Consider the following 26,721-nt stretch of genomic DNA (forward strand, 5'->3'; position numbering starts at 1 on the left):
TTTACAATAATATTGTTTAGTTATTTAATTACTTTGATTTAAGGGTTTATAAATATATTTTGAAATGGGGTGCATTCCAAAATTTTATGTGCGCAACACTGCTCCATCCTTAATGTTTTATATGCTGGATAAAAATCATACACTTTGGGCGTTAAATGAAAAAATGATTATATAAATTTATGACTGTAATTAAGGGAACATAGCAGTGGCTTTACATGATGGATTCTATTGAGAAGTACGGTATTCACTCGTGTGAATGTACTTTTACTTGTTTGCTGGGTATAGAACAGAACACAACGTTATACATTACAATGAGTTTCCACATTTGATACATCAAACATTAGTCAGTCCGCCATGTTGCCATCAAGACTTGCCAACTGTCATTTCTTATAGAAATAAGTACGTAACCGATTCGTTACACATGCACACACTTGTTGGTGGGAGATCTGAGCACTGCGGGGGTGGGGTGTAAGAGTGGCTGTTGGCAGGTCGCGTCGGGCTCGTAAAATGAGTGCAGACCCTGATCAGTGTCAATGTAGTTAACAAAATTACTACGAAAATTGCTACGTACCATGTGATCTAAGGGTCAGGTCTTCTGGCCGGTTGTTCCAAGGTCTGGTCTGGGATTTTCCACTCGTTTATGACTGGGTGTTGTGACGTCTCTTCACCCCTGCACTACGAGAGGCAATGGCAAATGAGTGCTGAATCACCCTGCCATGTGAACCTTGGGTGCGTTGCATCGCTACCTGGGTTCACAGCTTTCGTAATCGAGCGGCGAGGACTCTTCATCACGACCGTACACTGGTGATCATGCCTTAACGCGCTCCACAGACATGGAGTTCCTGGAAGTGTTGACGGAAGGACTGGAGAGAGTGCTGATGGTGAGGGGCGGAGGCCGAGAAGTGATCACCATCTACTCGTGAAGCTCACATTGTGAAGTGTGTGTGTGTGTTGCGTGGTGCTATTACATCACCATCCTAACAAATAAGTATTCTGTTATGAACTTGCTGATCAAATAGTGTTCATATCAAATAAGGAAATTCAGCAGTCACCACAAACATAACGTTTTCACCCAACATTAATTTTAGCGTAATTTTTTTAAATATTTTACTAGTGTGATATTTTACCCCTTATAGGTTACTTACTTTTTATCTTTTGCAAGCCTTGGAGCATTATGTTAACAAAATTTGAAAATAGTTTTATTTTTTATACTAAAATCTTACTTTTTTGCATTTTTATTTTAACATTACTGTACTTGAACTTTAAAGTGAAAAACTGAGGCCTAGTTAGATCTCACAGTCAGATTTATACACTTATCACTGTACAATTTTAAAATTTTTTTTAGGGATATGTTTTATAATTATTTTACAAGTACTTAACAAGTTTGCTTTTGAATATATTTTACCCACTATAATATTTTTTTAACAAGAATGATCCATTTTTTTATTGTTTTGTACAATAATAAGGAATAAGCAAAACCAAGGAAAACTTAAAAATAAATATGGTCATGCATGGCTGTGTGAAAAAAAGCTGAGTTCAGACCTTAAAATAAATTAAGGTTTATGTGATCAGTGTCTGAACAGAAAGTTGAATTATTGTCACTGATAACGTGACACTCAATACTTATTACTCTCAACTATCTTTAAGTCATTCCATAAAATCACCCAAGTCACATTCATCAAATCATATAATAATACATCAGATCTTCTGGTTCATCGTTACAAATCCACCACATACACCTCATGTTTTCTATATTATGTAAAATTATTGTACTATTATAAATATATAGATTGTTTTTAAACAAGGTAATTTATGTCTATGTTGATGTGGACTTTAGATATAGAAACTAAGATACCATTCCACAAAAAATGTGCAACTTACCAGAGAAAATGATCACATTTTGGATTATGGTAGCTTTGTTAAAATAACATAGTTGTTAGTATTATTAAGATATTTGTTTTGCTGCTGGTTGGTGAAACTCTTTCATTACAATTTTAGAAGTTTATAAATATGTGCATGCACATAAATTAAACTAAATACTTCACAAATAATTATTTATGAAACAGCCATATATTTTAATAATGTTTACTCCTAAAAACCGAAATAATGAAACATACCTTTTTGAAATTAAGTTTTTGCATTAAAATTACATGTTGTCAAACAAAAACTTTAAAAAAATTTTTTCAAAGCTACTTCCGTGCTTTGAAATGTAAATAGATTTGTTTCCCATCATTGTATATCTATTACGTTTGCCACTATATTTAGTGAGCATAGATGCAGCTTAATGTCTGTAATTGTATTCACTAATTAGAATCAAAAGGGGGACCATCCTAGAACATGCATTTAATTGGTAACCCTTCGTTCAAACTTTAAAAGTAATTGGAACACTTCAAGCAAATGAATCATGTTTGATGAAGTATTTAAGGCAGAGCAAAGATAAGTTAATTACTTCAACATGCAGTGTAATAGATCTCACTTTTCACACAGCATACTTGGGAGTCATAAATATTCCATTCGGCAGTTTTCATAATCTCTGTTTGGTGTTGTCCTAAAATATCTTATTCTGAAATTCGCATTGGGATTCATAAATGTATAGCTAGGTTGTTACCCAACAGTATACTATTGTTTATGTAAATATTCATGTGACCATTTTATTAGAATATTCGTAGGCATTGGCCATACAGTATAACACTGGGTCACAGATGTATGTACTGTAGTTATGTGTGTCCATATTTGTCTCTTACTTTGCATTTAGTATGAGAATTAATACTTGCAAGATTAATGTAAATGTGCACTAGTTTTACAAACATAACAGATCAGTTTCATACTTCAAAGGTTTGGTTACTTTGTGGCTTCATTTCATTAACAAGCACACCACACTTTCCGAGTTATGATAATGATCAAATCCAACATTTTTAGTGATGTGATGAGTCTCTGCTGTCAGTTCTTTATAGTGATGTTTGCAAGGCACACTTCCTGTTTGTAAGCACGAAAATTTTTAAGTCAGTTCCTAGTGTGGTTAGAGCACATAATTTCAGCAATACAAAGTACCTAACGATTCGCTAGTCACAACTTTCCCTGAACATAAATTCTGTTCGAACTTCAGGCTTAAGAAAGTTCCATTCTTTTCACACATGTTACATGGGTATTTTCTTTTAAATTAGTTTTTTTTTAACCAAAGAATAATTGTACTTTTTGTGTGATTTGGTACTGCATACTTTTCGTCCGGAATGGCATGTAAATATTTTAGAACACGTAAAGATACAAATAAAAAAAATCAAATTTGATGATGACTCTCAACAACAAATTCTGTAATGGAGTTCACCAAAATGCAATGTTTACTTTTAAAATAACATTACATCCATGGATTAATGTGAAAATAACATACTGTGATTAGCTGCTCACTTTGTAAACTGTGGTAAATCCTAAGGCTATAACTTGCACATGTTAACAAAGAGCAAGTTGCACCTGTTCTGTGAATGTGACTGCGTATTAGGTATTAGTTACAAGACTATTGGTGAAACCTAGCAGCATGTGCAGTCTTATGCTGTCAAACTGATAGTATGTGAGACAGCAACATTGCTTCTTGATAACATTATTCAGGCAGTTCTGGCCATATTATGTAATTACGTACCTACTCTGTTAATTATGTGCTATTTAAATCATTGTTCATGTCATAGAAATGTAATGAACTAAATATTAGAACTGTAAATAAGGTAAATTAACTGCTCTACCGTAGGAAAACTGTTATTGAATAGCTCTCTTTGTTTACTCTATTAAAATTTTTAACACATGTTGAAAATATTAAACAATTTAAATATATTCTATATTTGTGTCAACATTTAGTAAATAAGGTGCTATTTCAGCACAAAAATACGGCAGCATGTTCGTGTGTACTGAGTTCTTTCACCAGCAGCAATAACTACTCAATTCTTTAAGGTTTCACTATTTTTTTCTCTGCTGAAACTCTTACCTAGCCTTTAAAAGAAAATACAGCAAAGGTTCAGATTGCTAGGGTCACTTCACATATTACCAGGGGCGGCTCCACGGTCGAGCAAGCCGGGTGACCACTCCGGGCCCAGCGCCAGCCATTTTCTTTTTATGATCCTCGTCTGTCTATGGAAAAAGGACATTAATTGGAAAACGAATATTTTAATTTTACCAGCGTCTAATTTAAAGGGCTGACCGATATATTTCCGATTTCAATTGTGTTTTCATGATTCCATGTAATAAAAACCTTCAAAGATTTTAATGCCTCATATAATGATGCAATTTCACTGGAATTTGATAAATTTAATAAAACTAACCTGAGTATAATTTTTCTAGAATAGAACATCAAAATTTCTTAAGATAAATTAGAAAAATAATGGTCAAATTTTGTGTTCCAGGTTGGCTTAGAAACGTTTTCGAGAGTTTAGTTTGAAAAATGTCCGGCTTTTTCATTAGCCCCCCCTCCTCCCCCGGTAAGTGTGGCTCAGGGCACCGAGGTCTAGGGCAGGCACTGCATATTACTGTGGCAGTACTGCCTGCCCCAAGTTTTATAAAGTATTTCCAGTAGTGATTTTTTCTTGAATTTTTTTTTTAGACCTGAAGTCATGGTTCATTGCTTTGATTGTGCTCAAAAGAGTTTTCCTGTTGCCCGGTTACAGTGGTCGTGTTCTGGCCAGTGCGTACCGGTGAAAGAGCTCAGTTGTCCGGGGCCGTAGCCAAGATCTTGTGAAGGATGGGGGTCCGGTTTAACCATTACATTATTATTTTTTTATAAGTAAGTTATCTTTATAATTGAATTTAAAAAAAAATTATTGTCACTAAAATCAAAGGAAATAGTATATATTTTTAGAACTCAAATGCTTACACGAGTACAATGATTTTGGTTGAAAAAACTGAACATTTTATATTTTGGTTATAATTTAACTGTTACAATACTTTGTTCTTAAGTCAAGTATATGAAGAATTTGTCAAAACAAGTCATAAATACATATTATTAAATACATGAACACTCATGAAATGTTTATAAAAAAACAAGTGTGCAAACATGAATTAAATATCGATAACTTGGAAACACAATTTCTGCTGCGTTTGTGTGTGTGAGACACATTGGGCTATAATGGGGAGGACATACATTATCGTAGCCCACCAAGATTGAACAACATCCTCTTCAAATAATATCGCTGTAAGCTTATGTAACTACAGGTTGTTATAATAGTGTTGCTATAATTTGTAATCCTGGAAGGGAGGGGTCCCAACCCCACGGACCTACCCCCTGGCTACGCCCCCGAGTTGTCCACGGATGAACTCTACAACCACTTCACACACAATGGAGTGCAGGATATGGCTGTTAACTATGTGCTCTCTTCGACAAGTGATATTCCCATCTGTGTACATTGTAGATAGGGTAGAGATAGACTTTTGCTGCTGAGGTGGTAAGATATCGAAGGAGTCTATATTTTATGACATGTTTAGAGAAGTGCTGGTCACATCACGCGATAGAAGTTGCTGCAGGCTAGCATGTGCAGTGCATGTGTGCATTTGTGTGAATGCTGTCTGGCATACTGCTGCATCCTTTAATTGCAACATTCAATCAGACTGGTTTAAGTTACAGTGGTTTAAACATTTTTAGAACTACGTAATTACTATTTTACGAATAGAGGTAGTACCTGACTCCTAATTATCAGTGTTGTCAATAGGGACTGTAATTAATACAAACAAAAAGTAATTGATTTATACGTACCCTCAAACATATTCATAAGCAAGTCCCAATAAGTAAATTATCAGTAGAATGTTGATAATAACAGCATCAGAAAATAGCAGATTCATCATCTTTAAAGTCCAAAATGTACTCGAGGCTGACATGTGATGTATATTTTAAATCATCTTGCAAGCTGGTCTCCATGTGGATAACAAAATAAAGAGTAGGTGATGGGAAAAAAACAATCAAGTGTTTGCTGTACACATTAACACACTACCACTAATTGTTTTCAAAATTATTTCTAACACCAATTTTAATAAGTGCCAAAAAAAATACAAATATTTACCATATGTAAATAAAAATAAATTGGTAGATACATAAACTTTTCATGTAGTAAAAAGATTTTTTTTTACTGTGGTTAAATATAGGTGATTCCTTTTGTTTTCAGAATTCTCATTTAGGTGTAAACCATATTAAATATGTCAATTTTCAACTAAGAAAGGAATATAATATATGTAAACATAAAATTGAAAGGTTGCACATTTAATCTTTAACTAAACAAAGGATCAGATTTTTATTTGGGTGGGTATGAGGTACATATGTATTTTAGTACTTGCTGAGGATTTAACTGGCCATATAAAGATGTTTTAAGAATTTAATTACTCATTAAAACAACCATAGAACATCACTTTTCTCAAATTTATTTACTTATTTTTAATAAAATTAATTATAATACTTAGCAAAATTTAAAGAAACCTTATATGATAAAAACAAAACTGAGTTTTAAACTGGAAGTTAGATTCACAATAAAATATGTTGCAATGGATACTAATATGATGAACATGATTTCTTTGATAGAAAACATGTTATTCCTATTAAAAAAGTAATGTGTTTCAAGCAAACCATTCTATAAAGACATGTACCTAATCAGATTTCACAAACATTTTTCAAGAAGAAACTTAAAGTCTTGGGAAGAGCAACAGTGTAGTGTCATACAAAATGTCATTTGGATTAATATGTAGAGACTTTTAGGTATCAATCCCATTATCACAGTCATCTTACAATGTTAAAACTTTAAACCAAAGCCACGGCACCACCAACAAGTTTGGAATATTTATTGTATTTTCTGGTGTATGAGAATTAAAATATATATATACATATATATATATATCAGAAACAGGAGACAACTGAAGCTTTTGAAATGTGACGGGTAGACAGGGTTGTCAACAAAGATTTACTTGAGCGTATAAGGGAAGCCAGAAGTTTGAAACAATGTCATGATGCAGCTCATAAAATACAATATGTAAGATGTGTTATGTATGTGGAGATGGTGTTGATATACATAGGTGGTCCACGCTTAATTGAACCTTCTCAGAAGCCCTGTTAGAGATCTTTTAACATTCTTACATGCCTCATGCCTGAATAGCATTACAGTGAGCCTAGTGACCCATACACATGCGTTAAGCAAGGTGATGGATACATAAGAACTTTTGTCATTGTGAATCTTATTCTCGGTTACATAAACTCAAATAAACCTATTTCAGTAGCCACAAATATTTCCAAAGCATAACGTGTCGTAGGAAGTTACGTCAACGACTATTTTTCTAGATGTACTGCATGGCTAACTGGGTGTATTCCAGAGCGTGATCATGTTCATTTGTTCATGGTGTACTAACAGTGCTTTATTATTTTCAATGTTTGGTTTTGAAAGTTTTGAGCTAAGACTGAATAAACTAGGAGAGCACGGAGAGTTGTGTCAGCACTGCCAACTGTTCCATCAGCTTTCACAAAGTGCACAACACACATTGAGCTAACATGGCTGATAAATCAACTGCACTATTTCGGTCCATGAACTGCAGACTGGAGACTGCAAATGCTAAGCTGTTTAAATAGTTAATACTAAACTCTGCATCCTCAAATGCATTCAGATCTCGACTATCAGAGCTGTGCCAACAATGTGATACATTATGCTTATGAATAGTTTAACACACACATAAGAAGGTAAAATTTACACTCACTCACTAAACTTTTTAAAAAAATTTTGTATTAAATTCCATAAGCAGACATGTTAGCGCATATCACTACAAGTTTGATGGTACTTGTTTATGATTATTTTTCATGAAAATAGCAATTTAATAGTGTCATTTCAATGGGAATACATCTGTCAGCCGAATTAATTGTAAATCAATAACAAAAATCTCTCTGTAAGACACCAATGAAAATTCCCATAACACAAGTTACTTAAGTTAGGCAGTGCTTGGTGTTTGAACCTTTATTTTTCAACAGGAGCACTGATATTTTAGGTTTGTTTACATGTCACATTATTTTGTTTAGAAATCTATTGAAATAAATAATGTTGTCAGTAATAAAACATTTCATTTTCGAAAGATATAAAAGATATAAAAAGATATAAATTATCCTCTCTAAATTTACTGATCAGCAAAACTAACTTAATAATATAAATTTTGAGTTACCATAACACAATAGTTAGATCAGTATAATTAACCTTATAACAAAACATTAACCTGGCACATACAAACATATACTGTGTTTTCTCGCATAATTGTCGCACATTTTATTCTAAAATCAAGTTTGAAAATTAGGGGTACGACGATTATGCGGAAAAAAAAATTTGTTAGGTAAAGTTATTCATAAAAACAAAACCCGTTCATGGAAAGTACGTTTATTTAAAAAAAGGTGGAGTATACAAGAGCACGCTAAACAATTTATATTAATAATTCACTAAACAAAAACCTTTCTTCAACTTTAAATAGAAAAACCAAAACTCTAACATGAATGCAAGCCACTTGAATCTGACGTGAACTAACGTGTCGTAGTACACACTTGCCACGAAAGAATGCGGGCTATCAAATGTAGTTAACTCGGCACCTGACAGAGAGTGCGCGTTGCATCCAATCGGCGAGATATCAATATTCGGCTACGTGCGCACGCTCTATATGGGCAGCAACATAACCAAACATGAATGATGCGCTGGCTACATTTTTATAAGCGGTACTCCGCGGCAACGTGGACAATCAGATAAAGTAAATAACGTTTAAAAACTTCTTTAAAAGAAAATTTAACGTCCGGCAACTTCGTATTTTCGTTAATTAAATATTTAAGTGGTAATGACCGAATTAAATTTTAGTTATCTACTTTAAAATACATTGTTTTATACAGAAAAATACCTACATCGGTACACCGCGGCGACGCTGACGATCTCATAAAGGAAATAACGTTTAAAAACGTCTTTAAAATAAAATTTACACGTCAGACAACTACGTATTTTTTCGTTAATTAAATAAGTAAGTGGTAATGACCGAATAAATATTAGATTTCTACTTTAAAATACATTGTTTTATACGGAAAAGATACCTACACAAAGCGCTTGGCATCTACTAGCGGGACCAAAAACATAATGCGAGTTTACGCGAGAAGTTTTTTTATCCCAATTTTGACGGCCTAAAATATGGGTGCGACCATTATGCGATAAAAGAGGGTACCTACTATTACTATTTGAACAAACTCTTGGCAAACAAATATTTTTCCTAGTGCATATACAGTCAGACAAAGCTTGGCACTTATTAATTTTTTATGGTAGTCAGTTACATATCAGTTTATGTGGCTTTATTTACTTCAGAAGGCACCTAGATTAAAGATTTAACATTTAAATAAAAAATCATCTGCTTTTGCAACAGTAAAAATGAATCTCTTCAGTATGTGTAAAATTTATTATGTCAAAAGCATACATGCCCTTTGATAGTAATGACGTCATTAAAAAAATATTATAACCCGTAAATTTTTTCATAAGAATTCACTAAAAATTGTGCATGCTGGTCACTAGAGCTTAAATAGCAATTGGCTTAACTTTTTTTTTTCTGGCCTGAATTATTAACGTAACGAGGGCATGAGGGAATAGTGGAAACTATCAGGAAAGTCATAGGCTCATGAGAAGAAACATTCGAAAGCACAAGTGAGCTTCCACATGCTGTATATCATTGGCCAGCATTGTATATGCTGTTTCATTGTTTTTGTCACAGCAAGAAATCTTAGAAATTTTTGTTTTACTTTCCTGAAATTTACTTGTGTTACCCTTTACTTACTTTACCTGGTATGCTGTACGTGCAGCAACCTTTCAGAGGTTTTCAAAATATGTTCAGTAACTAACTACTTACAATTAGTTGGTGTTAATTTTTTCCTATGCACTGCCTATTTTGTGAAGGAAAGAAAGCAATGGCACCATCACAAATACAAACAAAAGATTCTATAGAGATGAATCACGACCAAAAAACGTTCAAAATTGTATATGAAGCATTAAAAATTTGTTTCAACAGTCTGAAAACTTATACAACCATTATTTTGGAAAAATAAACTTTATCTTGATACTGTTTAAACAAACTGTTAATAAGCATGGTTATTATTTATGTTTGCATGTTTCTATCATTATTTTTTTTTTTAATTTGCACTTTTTCTTTAAAGTATTTTTAAAAGTTTCACAAGTTTTGTGTGTAAAACTAAAAGCAAAATTGTAAATACTGTTCTTTAAATACATAATGGAATATGAAAAACCCCATTAGATTTGGAGACTTATGATAAATTCTTTTAACTTTTCCTATCTTAGTTCTCCTACTGGTTCGACGTAGGGAGTGGTGCGGAAGTGCAGTACATTATAAGTACAGTATGATGTGTTATTATTACAACTGTTTTAATAGTGTGACAAAAGATAGTCTAATTAATTAACAGAAATAATCATGAACGAAATAATATTTCTTAAGCAAATGCCTTAGAAGGAGACTCCAGACCCGGGCACCGCCCAGGCCCCGTGACTACTGACGCATGCATAATGTAAGATGTTTGTTATTCAACTGTCTAGCCCTATTCATTTTATAACCTCAACACAATTTATTCAACTTTTAATAATAATAATAATATCAAAATTTCTTTAAATAAATTAGCAAAACCATTGTCAAAATTTAAGTTACAGCTCTGGTTGGAAACGTTGTTTTAAAGAGTTTATTTTTCTCTGGGGGCTATTGCATGCACCACTCAGCTGCCCAGCACGACCTTGCAAAGTCTAAGACTGTCACTGGTTGTTGCAGGTTTGTAGAGTAATGACATCTGTCTCGTAGTCACCTGCATAACACCAGCTCCGGGTGTGCCAAAAATACCTTTACATCACTGCAGTAGTACAGACATGAATGCAACATGATTGCATGATTACAATCAGGCTACTCTGAGAAATTACGGAGAAAAAAATTGTAATTTTATATTAATGCAGCCAGCATGCATAAACAGAGAAAAAGGCAATTTTACACAAAAAAAAGGGGGGGTCAGTTAATGTTTGCTATGGATGATGCTTTGTAGCAAATATTTGTAGTCTGTGTGTTACCTTAGCTGTGATACTGGTCACTGAAGCCTGACTTAAATTCACCCAACGCCAACCCCATCTAACACAGCACTTCTATCATTCACTGCTATGGTTTCATTGCCGTTCCTTTCATGGCCAAGAAAATACTTACATTAAACGTTGTGGTTTCTCGCAAAAGTTGGCCGGTATAGACATTTTGTTCCTTGTAAATGCAGCAAACACATGTAATACTTATATATTATGTAACCAGAATAATATGTGCTGTAATGGTTCAGAACTTTTTTTTTACTTTATTATATTTGTTGAATTTGATTGTAAGAAAATGTTCTCCAAAAGTGTGATATAAAGTACATGAATGTAAAATCTGCCAAATCTTGTGTACAAATACTACTGAATGTGTTGTACTGAAAGACAGTGGTGTAGAAAACGAAACCACTTTTCCAGAGCATGTAAATATTTATGTATGCAAGTTCCACAACTCTTAACATAGAGTAGTGCTGTGTGGAAGTCAATTATGGTATGTTGCAACTGAACATAAAATACTTCTTCAATTAACCTAACATGTTATTTAATTACTATGATTAGATATTTTGTTTTCCTTAAAAGATGCACACAGATAAAAATAACCGCCTAGGCAATAAGAAATCTAAACCCAAACAAAGACTAATTCAGATTTTTATTGTTACCTGTCATGTCGATCAAAAACTAATGTATAAAAATATTTTTTACATTATCATTATTTACTATTTCTAAAATATTTTACTGTAAAGCTATAATAAACAAAATTTAAAAAGCTCACTTTCTTAACGCATACCAGTAACATATAATTTTTTTATTTAAACAAATAAGTACTTCCTTCTGCATAAAACTCATAGCAGCACACACATTTAGATTTAACTTTGATGTTTGATCCTCGTGTAGAACAAAGTCATTAACAAAATATGCAATTTTAAATTATTTGAAGATAGTTAAAGTAGGTACTCACAAACATGACCTTTTGATTTTAATGTTATCATGTTCCTTGTTTAACACCTTAAATTTTTATTTTTATATTTGCATGCATGTTATTTAATTTTTAAACAGGCCATTGGTTGTGTTTTTAAGCTCACTCTTATGCCAGACAGTTATTTGGGCGGTGGTTCACATACTTAACTAAAATAAAATTTAAATGCCACATATAGCCATGCATTTACCAGTCTTGACCCCACAAACCATGGAGGTCAGCTCTTGTCACAGAGTGTGAAAAGCCAATACAGTCCTTTTATTAAAGAAGGCTTTAAACTTTAAAGTGTTTGGCTAACAACAATTTCCTCTAAGTCACAGTCATAATTACCCTGCCACCTTCAACTTAAATCACCACCACCAACCTTTCAATCATCATTCTGAAATCTACCGATTAAATCATTCCATATTGTGACTGTAACATTTCCATGTAGTGCAGTTCAATATGTGAACATTATTATATAACATTGTTATGATGACACAAGTAAAACAATTATATAATTTAAACGATGGTAAACATTAGGCAGGAAATAATTGATTCTACAGGAAGTATAATTTGCATGACCTGAAGAACCTTTTTGTTAAGGATAAAGGGAAAGGGTCATTGGTTAGGAATGAAGTGGACATCAAATACACTGGTAAAAAGTAAAATTTAACAAATATATATGGTACATCATGTGATGTGCATAGGATAAACAGTGAAAAAACTATGACTGGCTACAGGTTCATTCAAGTCTGCACACACTGCAACATCAAGTACATACCTACAAACTCAAACTTCAAAAAATAGTAACATAATTTTCACACACAAAAAAATAAAATACATACCTACTTCATAAATGAAAACCAAAGATTTTACAAAATTATATTAGCCTAAATGATTGAATTTCTTAAAACTAAAAATAAAACAGTATTGGTGCAGGCTAGCTATGGAAGTCTTAGTAACCCCTAACAATTACAATATGCAAAATTTATTCTGAATTTAAAAAAACCGCTAGACCAAATAATTGCAATAATATGCATGGATTGACTTAAAAGGTCCCTTTGATTTTCAAGTTGCAACATACAGACTGCCTTATGAATTTTAGGTTTGTGAGTTATTACCAATCATTTGTGTGATGTGTTGGATACATCTGTCTGTTTTATCTTATTAACTTCCTGTGCTTGGTAATCCTTTGTATGGCCTAGACATCTCTAGTAATGCATTTTGAACAAAACTAAAATAAAAAGTATTAGGCTGTGAGATGATTTAAGAAAACTAAACCAGTAAATAGGTTTTTCGTAACTGCATAGGTACTTTACTATTAGAGCACACACAGAATGTTTCTGTTGTTTTCAGAATTCACTTGTATGTTAAGTTTGTAATGTATTGTTTGAAAGGTGTTAAAAGTTGTATTGTCAGAACACTTGAGATGAAATAACTGTGTAGTTTTATGTTTGTATTTAAAAATCTTTTAAAATATTGCTAACTTTTGATTCATGTTAAATTTATCCTCTTACTACGGTAAAGTAATGGGAATGTAATAAACAACCTTAAAAAACTTTCTAAAAAAAATTTTTTATACTGTCCAATGAAATTTAATGATAATGAGGTATTTAAGGAAAACTGTCACATATATAATGAAGTTTATTTTTGCTAACAGATGAAACTTTCTGTTTCACTGCTAGCTACTTCCTGTTGTGTCTGAAACCTGTTAGCAATGCAGCTCTCAAAGAACTCAACTAAATGAAATTTTATAATTCTGACACACTTAGTATCTCTGTTTTCACTACTTCTTTTTAAAACAATTTTTTTGGTTCCTTGAAAGTGAACAAATGAGTTTTTTGCTTTAGATATTTATAAATTAAATCCTTTGGAATGATTATTTTTGAACCAAAAGTGGAGGACAAACCTTATAAAATTTACTTAACCCTAAGGCTTCTTTAACAGAAGCCAACATGTGCAGTGCTGCATTTTTGTGGCACGCCAAAAATATTTGTTTGGTTTGTCGAATACACTTGTTCAAGTTAGTCTTTCACTTCAGTACAATTCATTGATGCACACGATTGCACTGAGTCATAACAACAATTAGAACCCTGAATAATTTTTGAAATTTCTCATAATTCCTTACCATAGTTCACAAAACTTACTTAAGTATTATTTTACTGCAGTGCTATAGATAACAGGATGTTTTTGAACCATAAATAAAATGTACTAAATATTTTGATTCTAAATGTATGTACCTACTAAAATTTTATTAGAAAACTGAATTTGGCTCTCCCCTGACCTTCATTCTGAATCAGCTCTTGAATGATTGTAAGCGTATTTCTATATAAATTTTCACATTTTATTGCTTTCTTCTGTAAAATTTTCCTATTTTGAAGAATATTATTAGCCTAGGACATAAACTTTTGTGTTGCCATCATGGAATGGACACTCTATATGACTTACATGGAACATGTGTGTGCACACATGGAGTTACAAAGTTAGGGGTTAATTAATTGTATGGTGCAGATTCTGAAGTCAGTTTGCATTTTAGATACACAAACTCACAAAAAACAAGCCAAAATCAGACAATGTCAAAATTTAAATGCATAGACAGCACAGAGAACTCCATGGAGGGAATTAGTCACAAAAAAATGTCACAGACAAACAAGGTGGACTGACGAGGAGATGGTTGCAACAAGAGCAGTAAATACAGACAAAAAAAATTATCTTGGACAACACAGTGACACAAACAGATGAACCCAACAATGATACAGTTAAACCTCGTCTATCCGGACAATGCGACCAAAGGCAATCCGGAAATCAAAAATCTGGTCAATCCAGGTAATATGGGTAATAAGCTAAATAAAATCCTTAAGTAAGCAGACATTCCATCTATTGTGGTAAAAAAAACTAATTTTTGTAACAAAAAAAAAACACATATACATGCATATATTGTTTACTAATTCTTGAGTTAATGGACGCAGTCCAAGTCATCTTAAAAGTCAGAGGTTGACGACATCCATGGGCCCAAACAATACATTTTTGCTGGCATATAGTCTATACCAATTTTGTAATAACTAAAAACCTGACCCCAAAGTTGCTGCAACCAAATAATAATTTTTGGTTAACTGCAGCATCTGCACTTATCTCAACAAGCCAGAACAAAAGTGGCAGAAGATATAGATATACTAAAAATAAATTTATTAAAGCCCTATAGTTATAATTTTGGAAGCATTTTTACGTAAATTTTCCAGTCATGCACTGAACACAATACGTACTTAATACATTATTGGATTTTGAGAAATTACAATATGTTGACGTCGTCCGGGCCTGCGGCCCCCTTTCGAGTCCGATATGCCACCGCCCAAACACCACCCTCTGTTCAAACCTCCCGCTTGCGTGTGCGCGTGTGTTGGTAGCCCGGCAAGAGGGCACTTAGCTGCAGTGCGCCGCACCCCTATTTGGAATTAATAATTACTGTAACCCTTTTCTTTTCGCCCCAAAATAGTGTCACAATGATTATGTATGTGAGTGCCTTTTGTTTAATTAATTTATGATGTTTTTGTAATAAAATACGTGCAAGCACGGACAAGGACGCTCCCTAGCAGGCGACGAAGGAACTAGCATATAACTTGATTTAAACTATTTTCTACCACATAAGTAATAATTACAGACGGTCTGGTCGTGGATGTGTATCTGGTATTTTTATTGAGATTTCATGTTATTTTCTATAATAACCCGGGGCACGCAATAGCTAAGATGTTAACGGTAATTGTTTTCTGCGCGAAGGGCACCATGTTGCCTGCCGCAAACCCTTGTCTCAGCCCAGTCTCCTTCTTCAGCCGGCCGAGAGTGGACATCTCTGCAGACACCCCGAGGACATCACCGTTGTTTCACCGAGAAGTAGTTCTGTTAAGTTAATTTATTCAAATCATTTTCATTCTATCCTCGGGGCCTGTCTCGGTCGGAGAGACTGTTTAATTAATAATTCTTATACTCTCCGGAGTTTTTAGTCACCCGTGTTATAAGTAACGACTTGAGGCGACCACGTGCGTGGTTCGCCTCCTCACCTAATTCGATTCGTGCCTCGGGCGTTTTCTAACAGTATCGAGGAAGGATTGTATAAGGGCGTGTAACGTGAGTAAATAAAACCAACTTAATTGAGTCACGTGTCTTTATGTTCGGGGGGCCACGTGGGTCCTTAATCCAGCCAGCGGCTTGTGGGACGCCCTAAGAGCCCACTGCGGTTAATTAGAAGAAGCGTGCCCGACGCTGAGAGCGGGCTCGGTTAGAAACAGGTGCCGGATTAAATATCAGGAGGACTAATATCTCGCCGCACACGGGCCATATAACGCCCTGAGCAAGAGTATCGAGCCGGGTCCACGTGCCCACTCACGTGGTGGCGCCCACTATTTCCACCAGTACGCCCTCAATGTACTGTGAATTAAGATAAACTCAAGCTGAGAATATAATATTTCCATTACAGTAGAACCTCATTACATAGTACCATACTATGTTTTATGCTTCAAGATGTCACCAAGCTGTTTAACATTTAGTAACATTTTAGTATCAACTATACACTACTGTTAAAGTTCTGTATCACGTATCCAAGTCGTGATAAACAATAAATTATGATCGCAAAATGTATACAAAAGGAATATTTTTCGCAAGACCCAACATAATTTGTTTATGTTGTGATATTCAAGTTTTTGTTATGTCCAGGATCTTTTGACATACTACTGAATTAGAACAGTAAGTATCATGTACCACTGGAGCAATGTATACAAGACTCATAGGCGTCACAAGGATATATTTTTTGGGGGGGACTGCAATTGATTTAGTTGTTGAGGAATATCCATCCCTTGGAAAAAAAGCGGGGGGTCCGGGGGTCCTCCTCCGGGAAAATTTGGGGTTTGAAGGTGCAAAAAAGTGGTTTTTAGGCATTTTTCTTTCCTAGATATTCTAATTATAGTTGGTTGCAATACATAATTTATTTTTATAAAAAATATTTTCAGAGAACAAATTTGTAAAAAAACATTGCTCACATTACCACAATTGGACTAAATGCACCATGCGCAACATATGGGTTGTATCACAGAAATCATATTTTTAATATAACTAAGAAACTAAATATATTATTGGAGGGGACGAAATTGAAGACTTATTATTGGGGGGGACGTGACCCCCCGTCCCCCCCGGTTGCGACGCCCATGCAAGACTGTTCCATCAGGATCGAGGGATAAACTTGGATATGTGATACAGAATAATTATCTTAGTACTTATTCCTATAAAGATGACTGCAACTACATTGTGAACATTCCATAAATATATATAGGCAGTTGTCACAATATTTTCGGCAGTGCCCACTGTCATAATAGTTAACAATTGGGCAAGTGTTTGTCTGCAGATCTTGGGTACAGTTAGGAACATCAGGGTAAAGCCTACCTACCACTGTTATTGTACTCCATTATTGCTTCACAGATGTTTGGTACCTGAATGACACTTCTTTTTTTTTTTTTCAAGCCTAGTAAAATGCACATACAGTACACTCCCGACTATCCGCGAAATTAAGTGGCACGGCCACCGCTGATAGTGAAAATCGCGGATAATCCGCAAAAGAGCCAAAGATGGGGGAAAAAAAGGCAACATTAATTTCAACTTAAAAATCTAAACATTTATGTACAGTAAAAGTTACAATTAACAGTAAAATGTTAAATGATGCAAAAAATTTTAGTATTTTACTGAATAATTAACATACAATACATTTCAGTAATGTAAACACAAAAGTGCTCAACCATACGACTAGAAACAAAGTACGACAGAGACAAAAATAGCAACGCATGCCAGCCTACTGCGTGAGTTCCGAGAAGGCCTGTGGCGTTTTACTGTATACTGCACACAACACACTCGTCAGTAGAGTTCAAATTTGCTCACTTGTAATAAAATACAGATTTATATATGTGCTGTATTTTTTCGTAGCATGCACGGATAATAGGGAGTTTATTGTATTTTACTTCAAACTAATGCCTTTTAAAGTGGTGTCATGATATCTTAATTATTATAGATATTTTGATGGACAATCCAATAGTTTTCTTTGAATTGTGTTAATTATGCAGCATATTTCAGAGCTTGTATAGGAGTTTTAGTCACACATTTGGTTATTATTCAAGTTGGAACAGATCAGATCATTTAAAAGTCTTAATTTATGTACTAATATAAGATGACATTTCTTGTAAGCAAATCTCACTTTCACAAGTCCTAGTTGGTGAAACAAGACAAATATTCTAAGAAATGTTGGTTTTTGAAAGAGTTCAAAAGTTTTAAAATGTTGCAGAATACTAACAAATTACCCTTTGTACAAAACGTTCTTTAAAACTGTTTCGGGGGCCGTAGTCTCTGATATTTACTGACAGAATTTTACTGCGTGCTCGGGTTTTATGGGCGCCACCGTGCCACGTGCACGGACCGATGTGAGACTCTTTCTCAGGGTCGTGACGTCGCCCATGTGAGGCGTGATTTTAATTTCCCCCTGAATACACCTAGCACGAATCCCTGCCCGCTCTCAGCGTCGGGCACGCTATTATTTATGGAGTGGGCTCTCAGTTGTCCCACACGCCGTCACACTCCACGTGGTCAACAGGTTTAAATAAGAAAATAATACCTTTGATTTACACACCTGATTTATTCAGCGAATGCAACTTACACGATGGAAACTGTTTAAAACGCCCGCGGCACGAATCGGTTTAGGTGTGAAGACCCCCACGTGGTCACATCTTACATTACGTATTACAAAAGAGAAAAGACAGTTGCTGGTCGTAAGACAATTAGTTATACAGTCCCCCGACCGAGAGGAGCTCCGAGGACGAAAAGAAAACGATTTATACGGAATTAAATTGAAACAGAATTATTTGGCGGTGAAACAAACGGTGAGGTCCCCGGAGTGCTGGCGCGTCTACTCTCGGTCGTTGATGGCGGCGGACTGGGATGAGATCATGGCTCGCTCGACTAACATGGCGTCCTCCCGCCGAAACAATTGCCATTAAAAGATATTTGCGAATTTGTGCCACGGGAAACTAAATTAACATGACAAGAATGAATTAAAAATTATGTAACAATTTATGACTACTTGAAAAGAATAATACATATTATAATTAATAAAATGAACATTTAATTATTGTCTGGCTTCGGGTTTCCTCGGGAATGTCCGGAAACGCCATGATATTTTAATACATTATTTTAAAATAAAAGTACATAAAACCCTCCCGGCCGATCTGCCGTCACGTTGCACTTAGGGAATATAAAACAAATAACACAATTATATTTACTTATGTTTTAGGGGTGCGGTGCACTGACTCGACAGCGCCCTCTTTCCGGGCGAGCACACACGCACGCACACATATGCACGGGTAGGCGGGAGGTTTGAATGGAGGGTGGGTGGTGTTTGGGCAGTGGCATATCGGACTTAAAAGGGGCCGCAGGCCCGGACGATGTCAAAACTAAACAAGTTATAAACTCCAAGAGCTGTTTTAATTTTTACTCACTAAATTATCACCTAGGTACTGCATTTGGATGAGAATTTGTAGCACACATTGCACTAATTAGGTCATAAAGTACTGAATCTGTGTAATGGACAGCTCATGTAAACCAATTAATGATTAACAGTGACGTCGACCAGGGCTGCGCCTTCCCTAAGCCCGATGTGCCTCACGCCACTGCTGACCCACTCTCCTCCCACCGACACCCTCCGTTTCAAACCTCCCGCCAACAAGTGCATGTGTGCGTGTGCTTGGTCACACTGGGCGAACCCTTTCGCAGTGGATACTGCATGAATTTTAAATAATGTAATTCTTAAATATCTGTAAGATGGAATCCTTAAATCTTAATTAACTTATAATTTTTAAAAGGTTTTAATAGTTATGTTTAACTGTCTTTAATATCATTTTACTAACGGTAAGTTCAGCACTCCCTGCGGCCATGACACCCGGGGCCTGGGGCAGTCTCTTCCATTCCCCGTGCGGGGTAGGACGCATCTCAGTACCTCATAGACTTCAACTTTTGCTCGTAACCGATCCATTAACATCCGCCGTTGTAACTATTTTTTTTTTAAACCTTTTTCTAATCAACCTTCGAGACCTACCCCGGCGGCAGACTGTGTAAATTAATTAATTAAAGCTCCCCTGGAGCGTTTTGAATTAATCGGCGGACTTATACTTTCGAGGCCGGGCCACGCGGTGTCCTGGTCAGCATGAAAGCTGGACTAGGTGCTGTTTTCTGTGTGCGTCATCAGTGTACGTGTCGGCGCCAATAAAACTCAATATTCACCCGACTCGTTACACTCAATTCCCGACCACAAGTTTCCCAGCACAGAGACGGAGGTGTGTGGGGCGCCTCAAGACCCCACAAGCAGTAACATAGCGTGCCCGCCACTGAGAGTGGGCCGGTGAGTGCTAGGGGGGGGGGGGGGGGGGGGAAGTCAAGCCTGCTCCACATGGGTCACGTCACGGCCCTGGGACAGAGTCGATAGCCGGGTCCACGTGCCCATCCACATGGTGGCGCCCAAGGTATAAACGTACGCCGATTCAAAAACCCCCCTCCACGAAAACAGTACAGTCAAAATCATGTAACAGACAGATTTTATAGAAATTCTGGATAATAAAATATTGTTCCTTGTAGTCATCATAGTCCTGTAACAAGTAAATCAAAATATAAAATGTGTGCATATGAGACTTATACCACTGTTGTCCAAAATGGCTCAGGTAACAATAACAGCTGCTGCTGACAGCTTGTTTTGTAAAACAAACTACAAGCAAGGATAGTGCTGCTTCCAAATGACAACAATTTTCACCACTTAATTTCCTGACGTATGTGGAATTAAGTTAACGCATATAATTATGGATTATAACTAAAGTCTATGTTGAAAAAGTTTAAAAGGAAAATTTTTATTGAATACTGAAAAGAGAAAATTTGATTTATAACAAGAAATTAATGATAAATAATATTAATTATATAACAGAGTCTCATCTAACAATAAAGGGTCATAGCAGGTGAGTGACACAACATGTGACTCCAACCATGGGGATCAAGGTTTGATTCACAGCCACGTCCAAGCCACGTGTTCCACATGTGAGAGAAATGGCTCAGGTTATGTGGTAGATTCTCTCAAGGAATTCCCATCACCCAAAAAAAAAAATTCACCCGATTTTCCATTCTCATCTCACCCTTGCCTCATCTGTCTGTAATGAATGACCTATTCCTTCGATATACCTATTTTTAACAGTGATGGGTGGGGGCCCCACTGTTAGTATCCCCTGGGCCCCGGCCTGCTCTCGACGGCTCTGATCATGAGGCCGGCACTGACAAACTAAGGCCGCGGCGAACCACTGCAGCACTGAAAAGTTGAAACTAAATTTATGTTATGACTGAAATTGAATATGAAATGGCAAAAGTACACGATCAACAGTTCTTAAACAGTAATGCAACTACATATATTAATAAGTCAAAGTTCGTGAAGGATTGCAAATACGTTTAGATGTATGTGAAAATATACTGTGAGACGTGACTGTTACTGATGACTGCCATGACGCAGCTGGATTGTGAACACGTAACACAAATGAAATATAATAATGCTAAATAAACCATGAACCTAGAAAATCCTAACTTGATAATGAACGCTAAAACATGAAAGTTACTGTAGATCGCCGTGACGCCGCTGGATTGCGAATACAAAATTCATTACTTAGGATCAGTGGCGTGTATTCAATAGACGCTAGGTAAGCAGTGCTTACCCTGTTGTTATGTTGCTTGGCGTAATGTAATAATTTTTGCTATCTGGTAATTTCATCTCGTGTGCCAATGCGATCCGATCACCGTAGCGGGCGTGTCGGGTAGTGTGTCACCCGGTTGTCATGGTAACGTGAAAGCCGGGCGGGTTGAGAAGGCGGGGCGGAGGGTGGGAAACGGTTCGCGTATCTTCGTGAGACTACTTCGGTAATGTTTGCTCAAGGCCCGCTCGACCAAGAGCAGCTGGCCTTTAAGTGCTAGCCAGTGAGAATTAAAACTTCATCTGCGACTGCCCTCCATGTGCCAACAAGGTAAGCTGTGAGTTTCGCAGCGTATTCTGTTCGGGATGGAGCCGGACTCTCAACTCGGCCCCAGCCAAGAACACAGCCACTGCGTTGTTTGCAATTTTTTGAGTACTGAATTTAATTCTTTTTCTTTTGAAGATAAAAAAATGTGTTTGGCAGTGGGGAGACCGACTCCTGATTTAGACATAAAAACAACAGGAAAATCTTTTGTTAGACACTTTAATTGTAATTTATATACGAAAAATGAGTGGTTAACAGGCTGCCCATTACTTGGAAAACCTTTTTTGCTGGCCAAGTGCATTTTATATTTCTACCAGGAAAACTTCAAAAATAGCCCCATTTTGCACCTAGAAATCCAAATTTTTCTGGGGGAGGGCCCCCGGATCCCCCGCCTTAAGGTCGGGGATGGGCGAGACAGCTTACCCACACAATAACTCCACCACACGCCACTGCTTAGGATGCTCTTACGCCATGTTGCCTAAATGCTGGTTTTGGCGCGATGATGTCTTTGCGAAGGGCGCTAAGCGGCCGTCCCTGGTGAGCCTCTCTTTTTGCCTAAATGCTGGTTTTGGCGCGATGATGTCTTTGCGAAGGGCGCTAAGCGGCCGTCCCTGGTGAGCCTCTCTTTTCTATGCTGGTGAGCGCCGGAAGGCAACTGCTGCTAGAAGCACCGCGCGAGGCGCGACACAAGAGTCTAGCGGCAGCAACGTTACTTCCTGCAACTGGTTGCAAATGCCGAACCTTACCAAGTTGGCCGATCGGGAGTGCCTACCCCCTGGATGTTTTTTTTATTTTTACGCGCGCGTTTTTTCTCTCCAGTATAAAAAAGCCACACAGACTGTTCAGGGGATGGTTGGTTACATTAGGTTAGTATAGCTACATTAAAAATACTGTAAAATCATTGTATGGTTGCTTAGCAAATAACTTTTTAATATGTAGCTCTCTAGCGCTAGGAAACCGTTTACATGATTTCACAGTATCTTTAATGTAGCTATCCTAACCAAATCAACCGTCCACAATGTTTTAAAGTATTTATAACGTAGCTAACCTAACCTAATTGACCATTAGTTATCATGTCCTTACCTGAAATTTACAAGTTGCGTAAAATTGCAAGGAAATATGGGGCGTCCCGAGAATATTTGTGGAAGACAAAGACTTCCTAGATTTTATATGGTATGAAAAATATACAAATCCATGAAGTATGTTTCTTCAATTAGGTATTTTCCTCTAAAAACGATTACAAATAAATACCGTTGCCTTGTTTATGTTCTTTCCTTTTAACAGCACCTTCATTTATTTACAATCAAAGACTATATAGTATCAGTAAATTGTTTATAGATTTTAATAATATTAAATGTCATGAAACACTAACATTCAAATATTTTCATAATTAAAGTAGGTACTCTTAGTTTAGCTGTCTGTAATGGAGACCAAAATTATCGGCATGCCACTTTATGGATTTGGCTAATCCACAGTACTCAACAGCTACTAAAGCGACTGGCGTTTGCCCATTTTTAATTGATGTATCTCTCATATCAGCGTTCAGGTTTGCAACTACAGACTAAACTAGCGACAATGTGTGATCAGTATCTACAGATGAAGTAGGTGTTGCACACCCGTTTTTTATGTAATACAGAAAAATCACACTCTGACCAATTTGTGCGACTAATCCTTGATAACCAAACATTAGTTAAGCGAAGGTCTGACACAAGGATCCGATGTTTAAGACACAATTTTCAACCCACATCAAGGAACATAGCAGGCTAATCAAAAAATTGCCAAATAAATATCACTTAAGCATATGTAACCCACTTTCAAAAAATTAAACAAACTTATATGAAATATTACACATTTGCCTACCATTTACGAACATTACCTATCAAAGTACCAAGGGTTGTTTGCAATTTTTTTTTTTATAATTTGAGCTAATGTTTTGACGCCGACCGCCAATGCTCCTCTGTCGCATAGACCGCTATGCCTCCTCAACGTCTCGCAAAAGCGTGTGCACCGAACGCGCCCGTGCGCGCAGCAAAGTGCAGTTCGTGCGACGAGGCGAACGCCATACAACGAGTGCTACACCGGCGCAAGGATCCGGCCGGGTGTGGCATATCCTTCGGCCGCACTACAACAAATTGTTATAATTATGTTTTTCCACAGGATTTTATTAAACATTATTTTTTATTAATTAATAATTAAGTCTTTGCAAAATCATGTTTCAATGTGCGATTTGTCCCGAACCTGGCCGGTTCAGTTTCCCGCGAAATTCACACGTTTCCGCGGGAGGGCTGGCGGGGGAGGGGGGTCGCGCGCGGCGACACCGCTAGTGTCCTTCGAGAGCTCAACCAGGCCGGCAGCCTGCGCGCAACGCGGAACCTTCAAACTTTGCATTCACCGACATGTAGTTTTCCATAGTGTAATTTCTTTTGAACCTTTTTGTACAGTTCCGCGGTCGGCCTAAATTTACCATGAGGTACTTAACTTAATTCAATCAGTGCTCCGAGATGAGTGTTTATGTCATACGTAAGTACTGTGGGGAGAGTATGTGGTTTCACGTCGGCGCTTCACGCCCAACCTAGCCTACAGGCTACTTAGTTTTGGCCCGCACGGGGCAGCCAGCAGGCGACACGTGCCATCCAACTTAATAACGATTCAGTCCCTGGGACACACCTAGACACCACGTAGAGTCGCCGGAGACACGGGCCTACGTGTTGCTAGCCCAGTTTATCAAGTGTAATGTGTTAGCGGAATAGTTGTTCGCCTAAGTGTAATTCGTCATGTCAGGGCTTATGTATCACCGTCGTACTGCAGTGCGCCACCAAACTTAATAACGATTCAGTCCCTGGGACACACCTAGTCACCACGTAGAGTCGCCGGAGACACGGGCCTACGTGTTGCTAGCCCAGTTTATCCAGAGCTAGGTATTAGTGTAGTGTATTGTGCTTCAAAATATCGTGTGCCATGTCAGAGTGTCTTTTGTAACTTTCGCGTCACGTATACGAGTCTGCCCCTCACGCGCATAAGAATCGTGAGCCGCCACTGAGGAAGTGAGCTGCGCGTGTCACTAGTCGCGTCGGGCAAACCGTTACGGCCAGAACGGGCAGCACCATGTATTGGGCTGTGCTGTATTAAATTCACCAACTATCTGAAGAGGTTTTGTGTTATTATTCAGGCGTCCCGAGTGGCCTCAACAGCTCGGGGGGCCCTACTGCGTTGACCCCTACCTCTAGCCACAAGGCCGAACCTTCCCTGAGATCACGAACTGAACAAAATCACGTCTAAATACTCAGAGGTAGCGGGGACGGCGTCAGTTTGCCGAAACAATATAGTTCAAAAATCATTTTATTCATGTTTACTACCCATGCCAATATCAAATACTGTAGAGGGAGAATACAGGACAGCTCTATACTAATAGCACAGCCGCGCGGGTGAAGAGCGTCAGCGCTGCTACCTAGCGGCTCGGCGTGATAACAGCATTCCAAGCCTAAAATGTATTAAATTCAACTCGTCATTGCACCTAGACTAATCAACAGATTCTTTTGAAAAAAATTGTGTTGACCCTCGTATTCTTTGCGGCCATGCAGATGTAAATTTATTTGCCGAAAAGTTAGTTGCTTTCGATGTAAAAAATAGTTAACAATGAACAGCATATTTTCAAGGAAAATTAAAGTAAAAATTTTCAAAGCATTCTATTGCTAATCATCGTTCATTTAGGGAATTATCTAATGAATTAATTAAATCATCCAAATTTTTCAGCCATTAAATACTATTGGTTTGCTATTGTTCAACAGCCTATTGGTTAAAAGTTTTTTTTTATGAATATGTGCAATATAATGAGTACAGTTGTTCATATAGTTTATAATACGTATATAATATTTATATTTACAGTTAACAGAGATTTGAGCACGATATTATGAAATTAAATAACATGGGCATTCAAATAATATTGAAAATTAAAGGTAGATGAAAAAATACATAATTTCAGTATGACATAAATATGTATAAGTACATAGCGTTTGACACAATGTAAATAAACAATATAATCCTTAAATTAGAACTTACAATTGCACCCTCTTAAGCTACCATAAATATTAAATATGTATTAATACCTGGTTACTTTAAAATAATAATATTTAAATAAATACATTATAACAATGGTACCAGAGCTAGAACATTTTACAAGATTCAACCTTCCATTATAAATGAAAAAGGCAAATAATATACAAGAGACGAATATGCTTGTAAAATTTTATCCAGCTGCACCTAAATAGGTAGCAAGAAGTTTATTTTCCGCGATCATACCTTATAACCACTGCTATGCTAGATATTCCATACAATTTACATGTGCATGACTTTTTTTGCTTTTTTGTTTTCTTTACTCCGGGTTCTCCCACATTCATCGTTTACACCTTTTATAAAACAATTGATTATGACATTAAAATATTTGTTAACAAAAATTTTGTAGCATTCGTCACACATTTCGATTTCAGTGGGTTTCTCAATCAATCTAATCATTTTTAATTTGACATTCCTGCAAGAAATATTCAAAATATTTACAAAACATATTCATCAAAAATCGCACATATTCTTGTCGACAACAACTGAATAGGCT

At 36.5% G+C, this 26,721-nt stretch overlaps 1 protein-coding gene across 5 annotated transcripts in view; it reads left to right on the top strand.

Annotated features, from left to right (window-relative positions):
* The window catches only part of LOC134532892 (solute carrier family 12 member 6), a 474,522-nt gene extending 460,908 nt beyond the window's left edge, over positions 1-13,614 (top strand). For all 5 annotated transcript variants that reach the window (XM_063369907.1, XM_063369909.1, XM_063369911.1 and 2 more), the window contains one exon: positions 832-13,614. In XM_063369907.1, coding sequence (XP_063225977.1) covers positions 832-923 — 92 coding nt within the window. In that variant the 3' untranslated portion in view covers positions 924-13,614. The remainder of the gene's footprint in view (positions 1-831) is intronic.
* The last annotated feature ends 13,107 nt before the right edge of the window (positions 13,615-26,721 follow it).

This window comes from Bacillus rossius, chromosome 6 (genome assembly GCF_032445375.1).
Source record: "Bacillus rossius redtenbacheri isolate Brsri chromosome 6, Brsri_v3, whole genome shotgun sequence".
Classification (NCBI taxonomy): Eukaryota; Metazoa; Arthropoda; class Insecta; order Phasmatodea; family Bacillidae; genus Bacillus; species Bacillus rossius.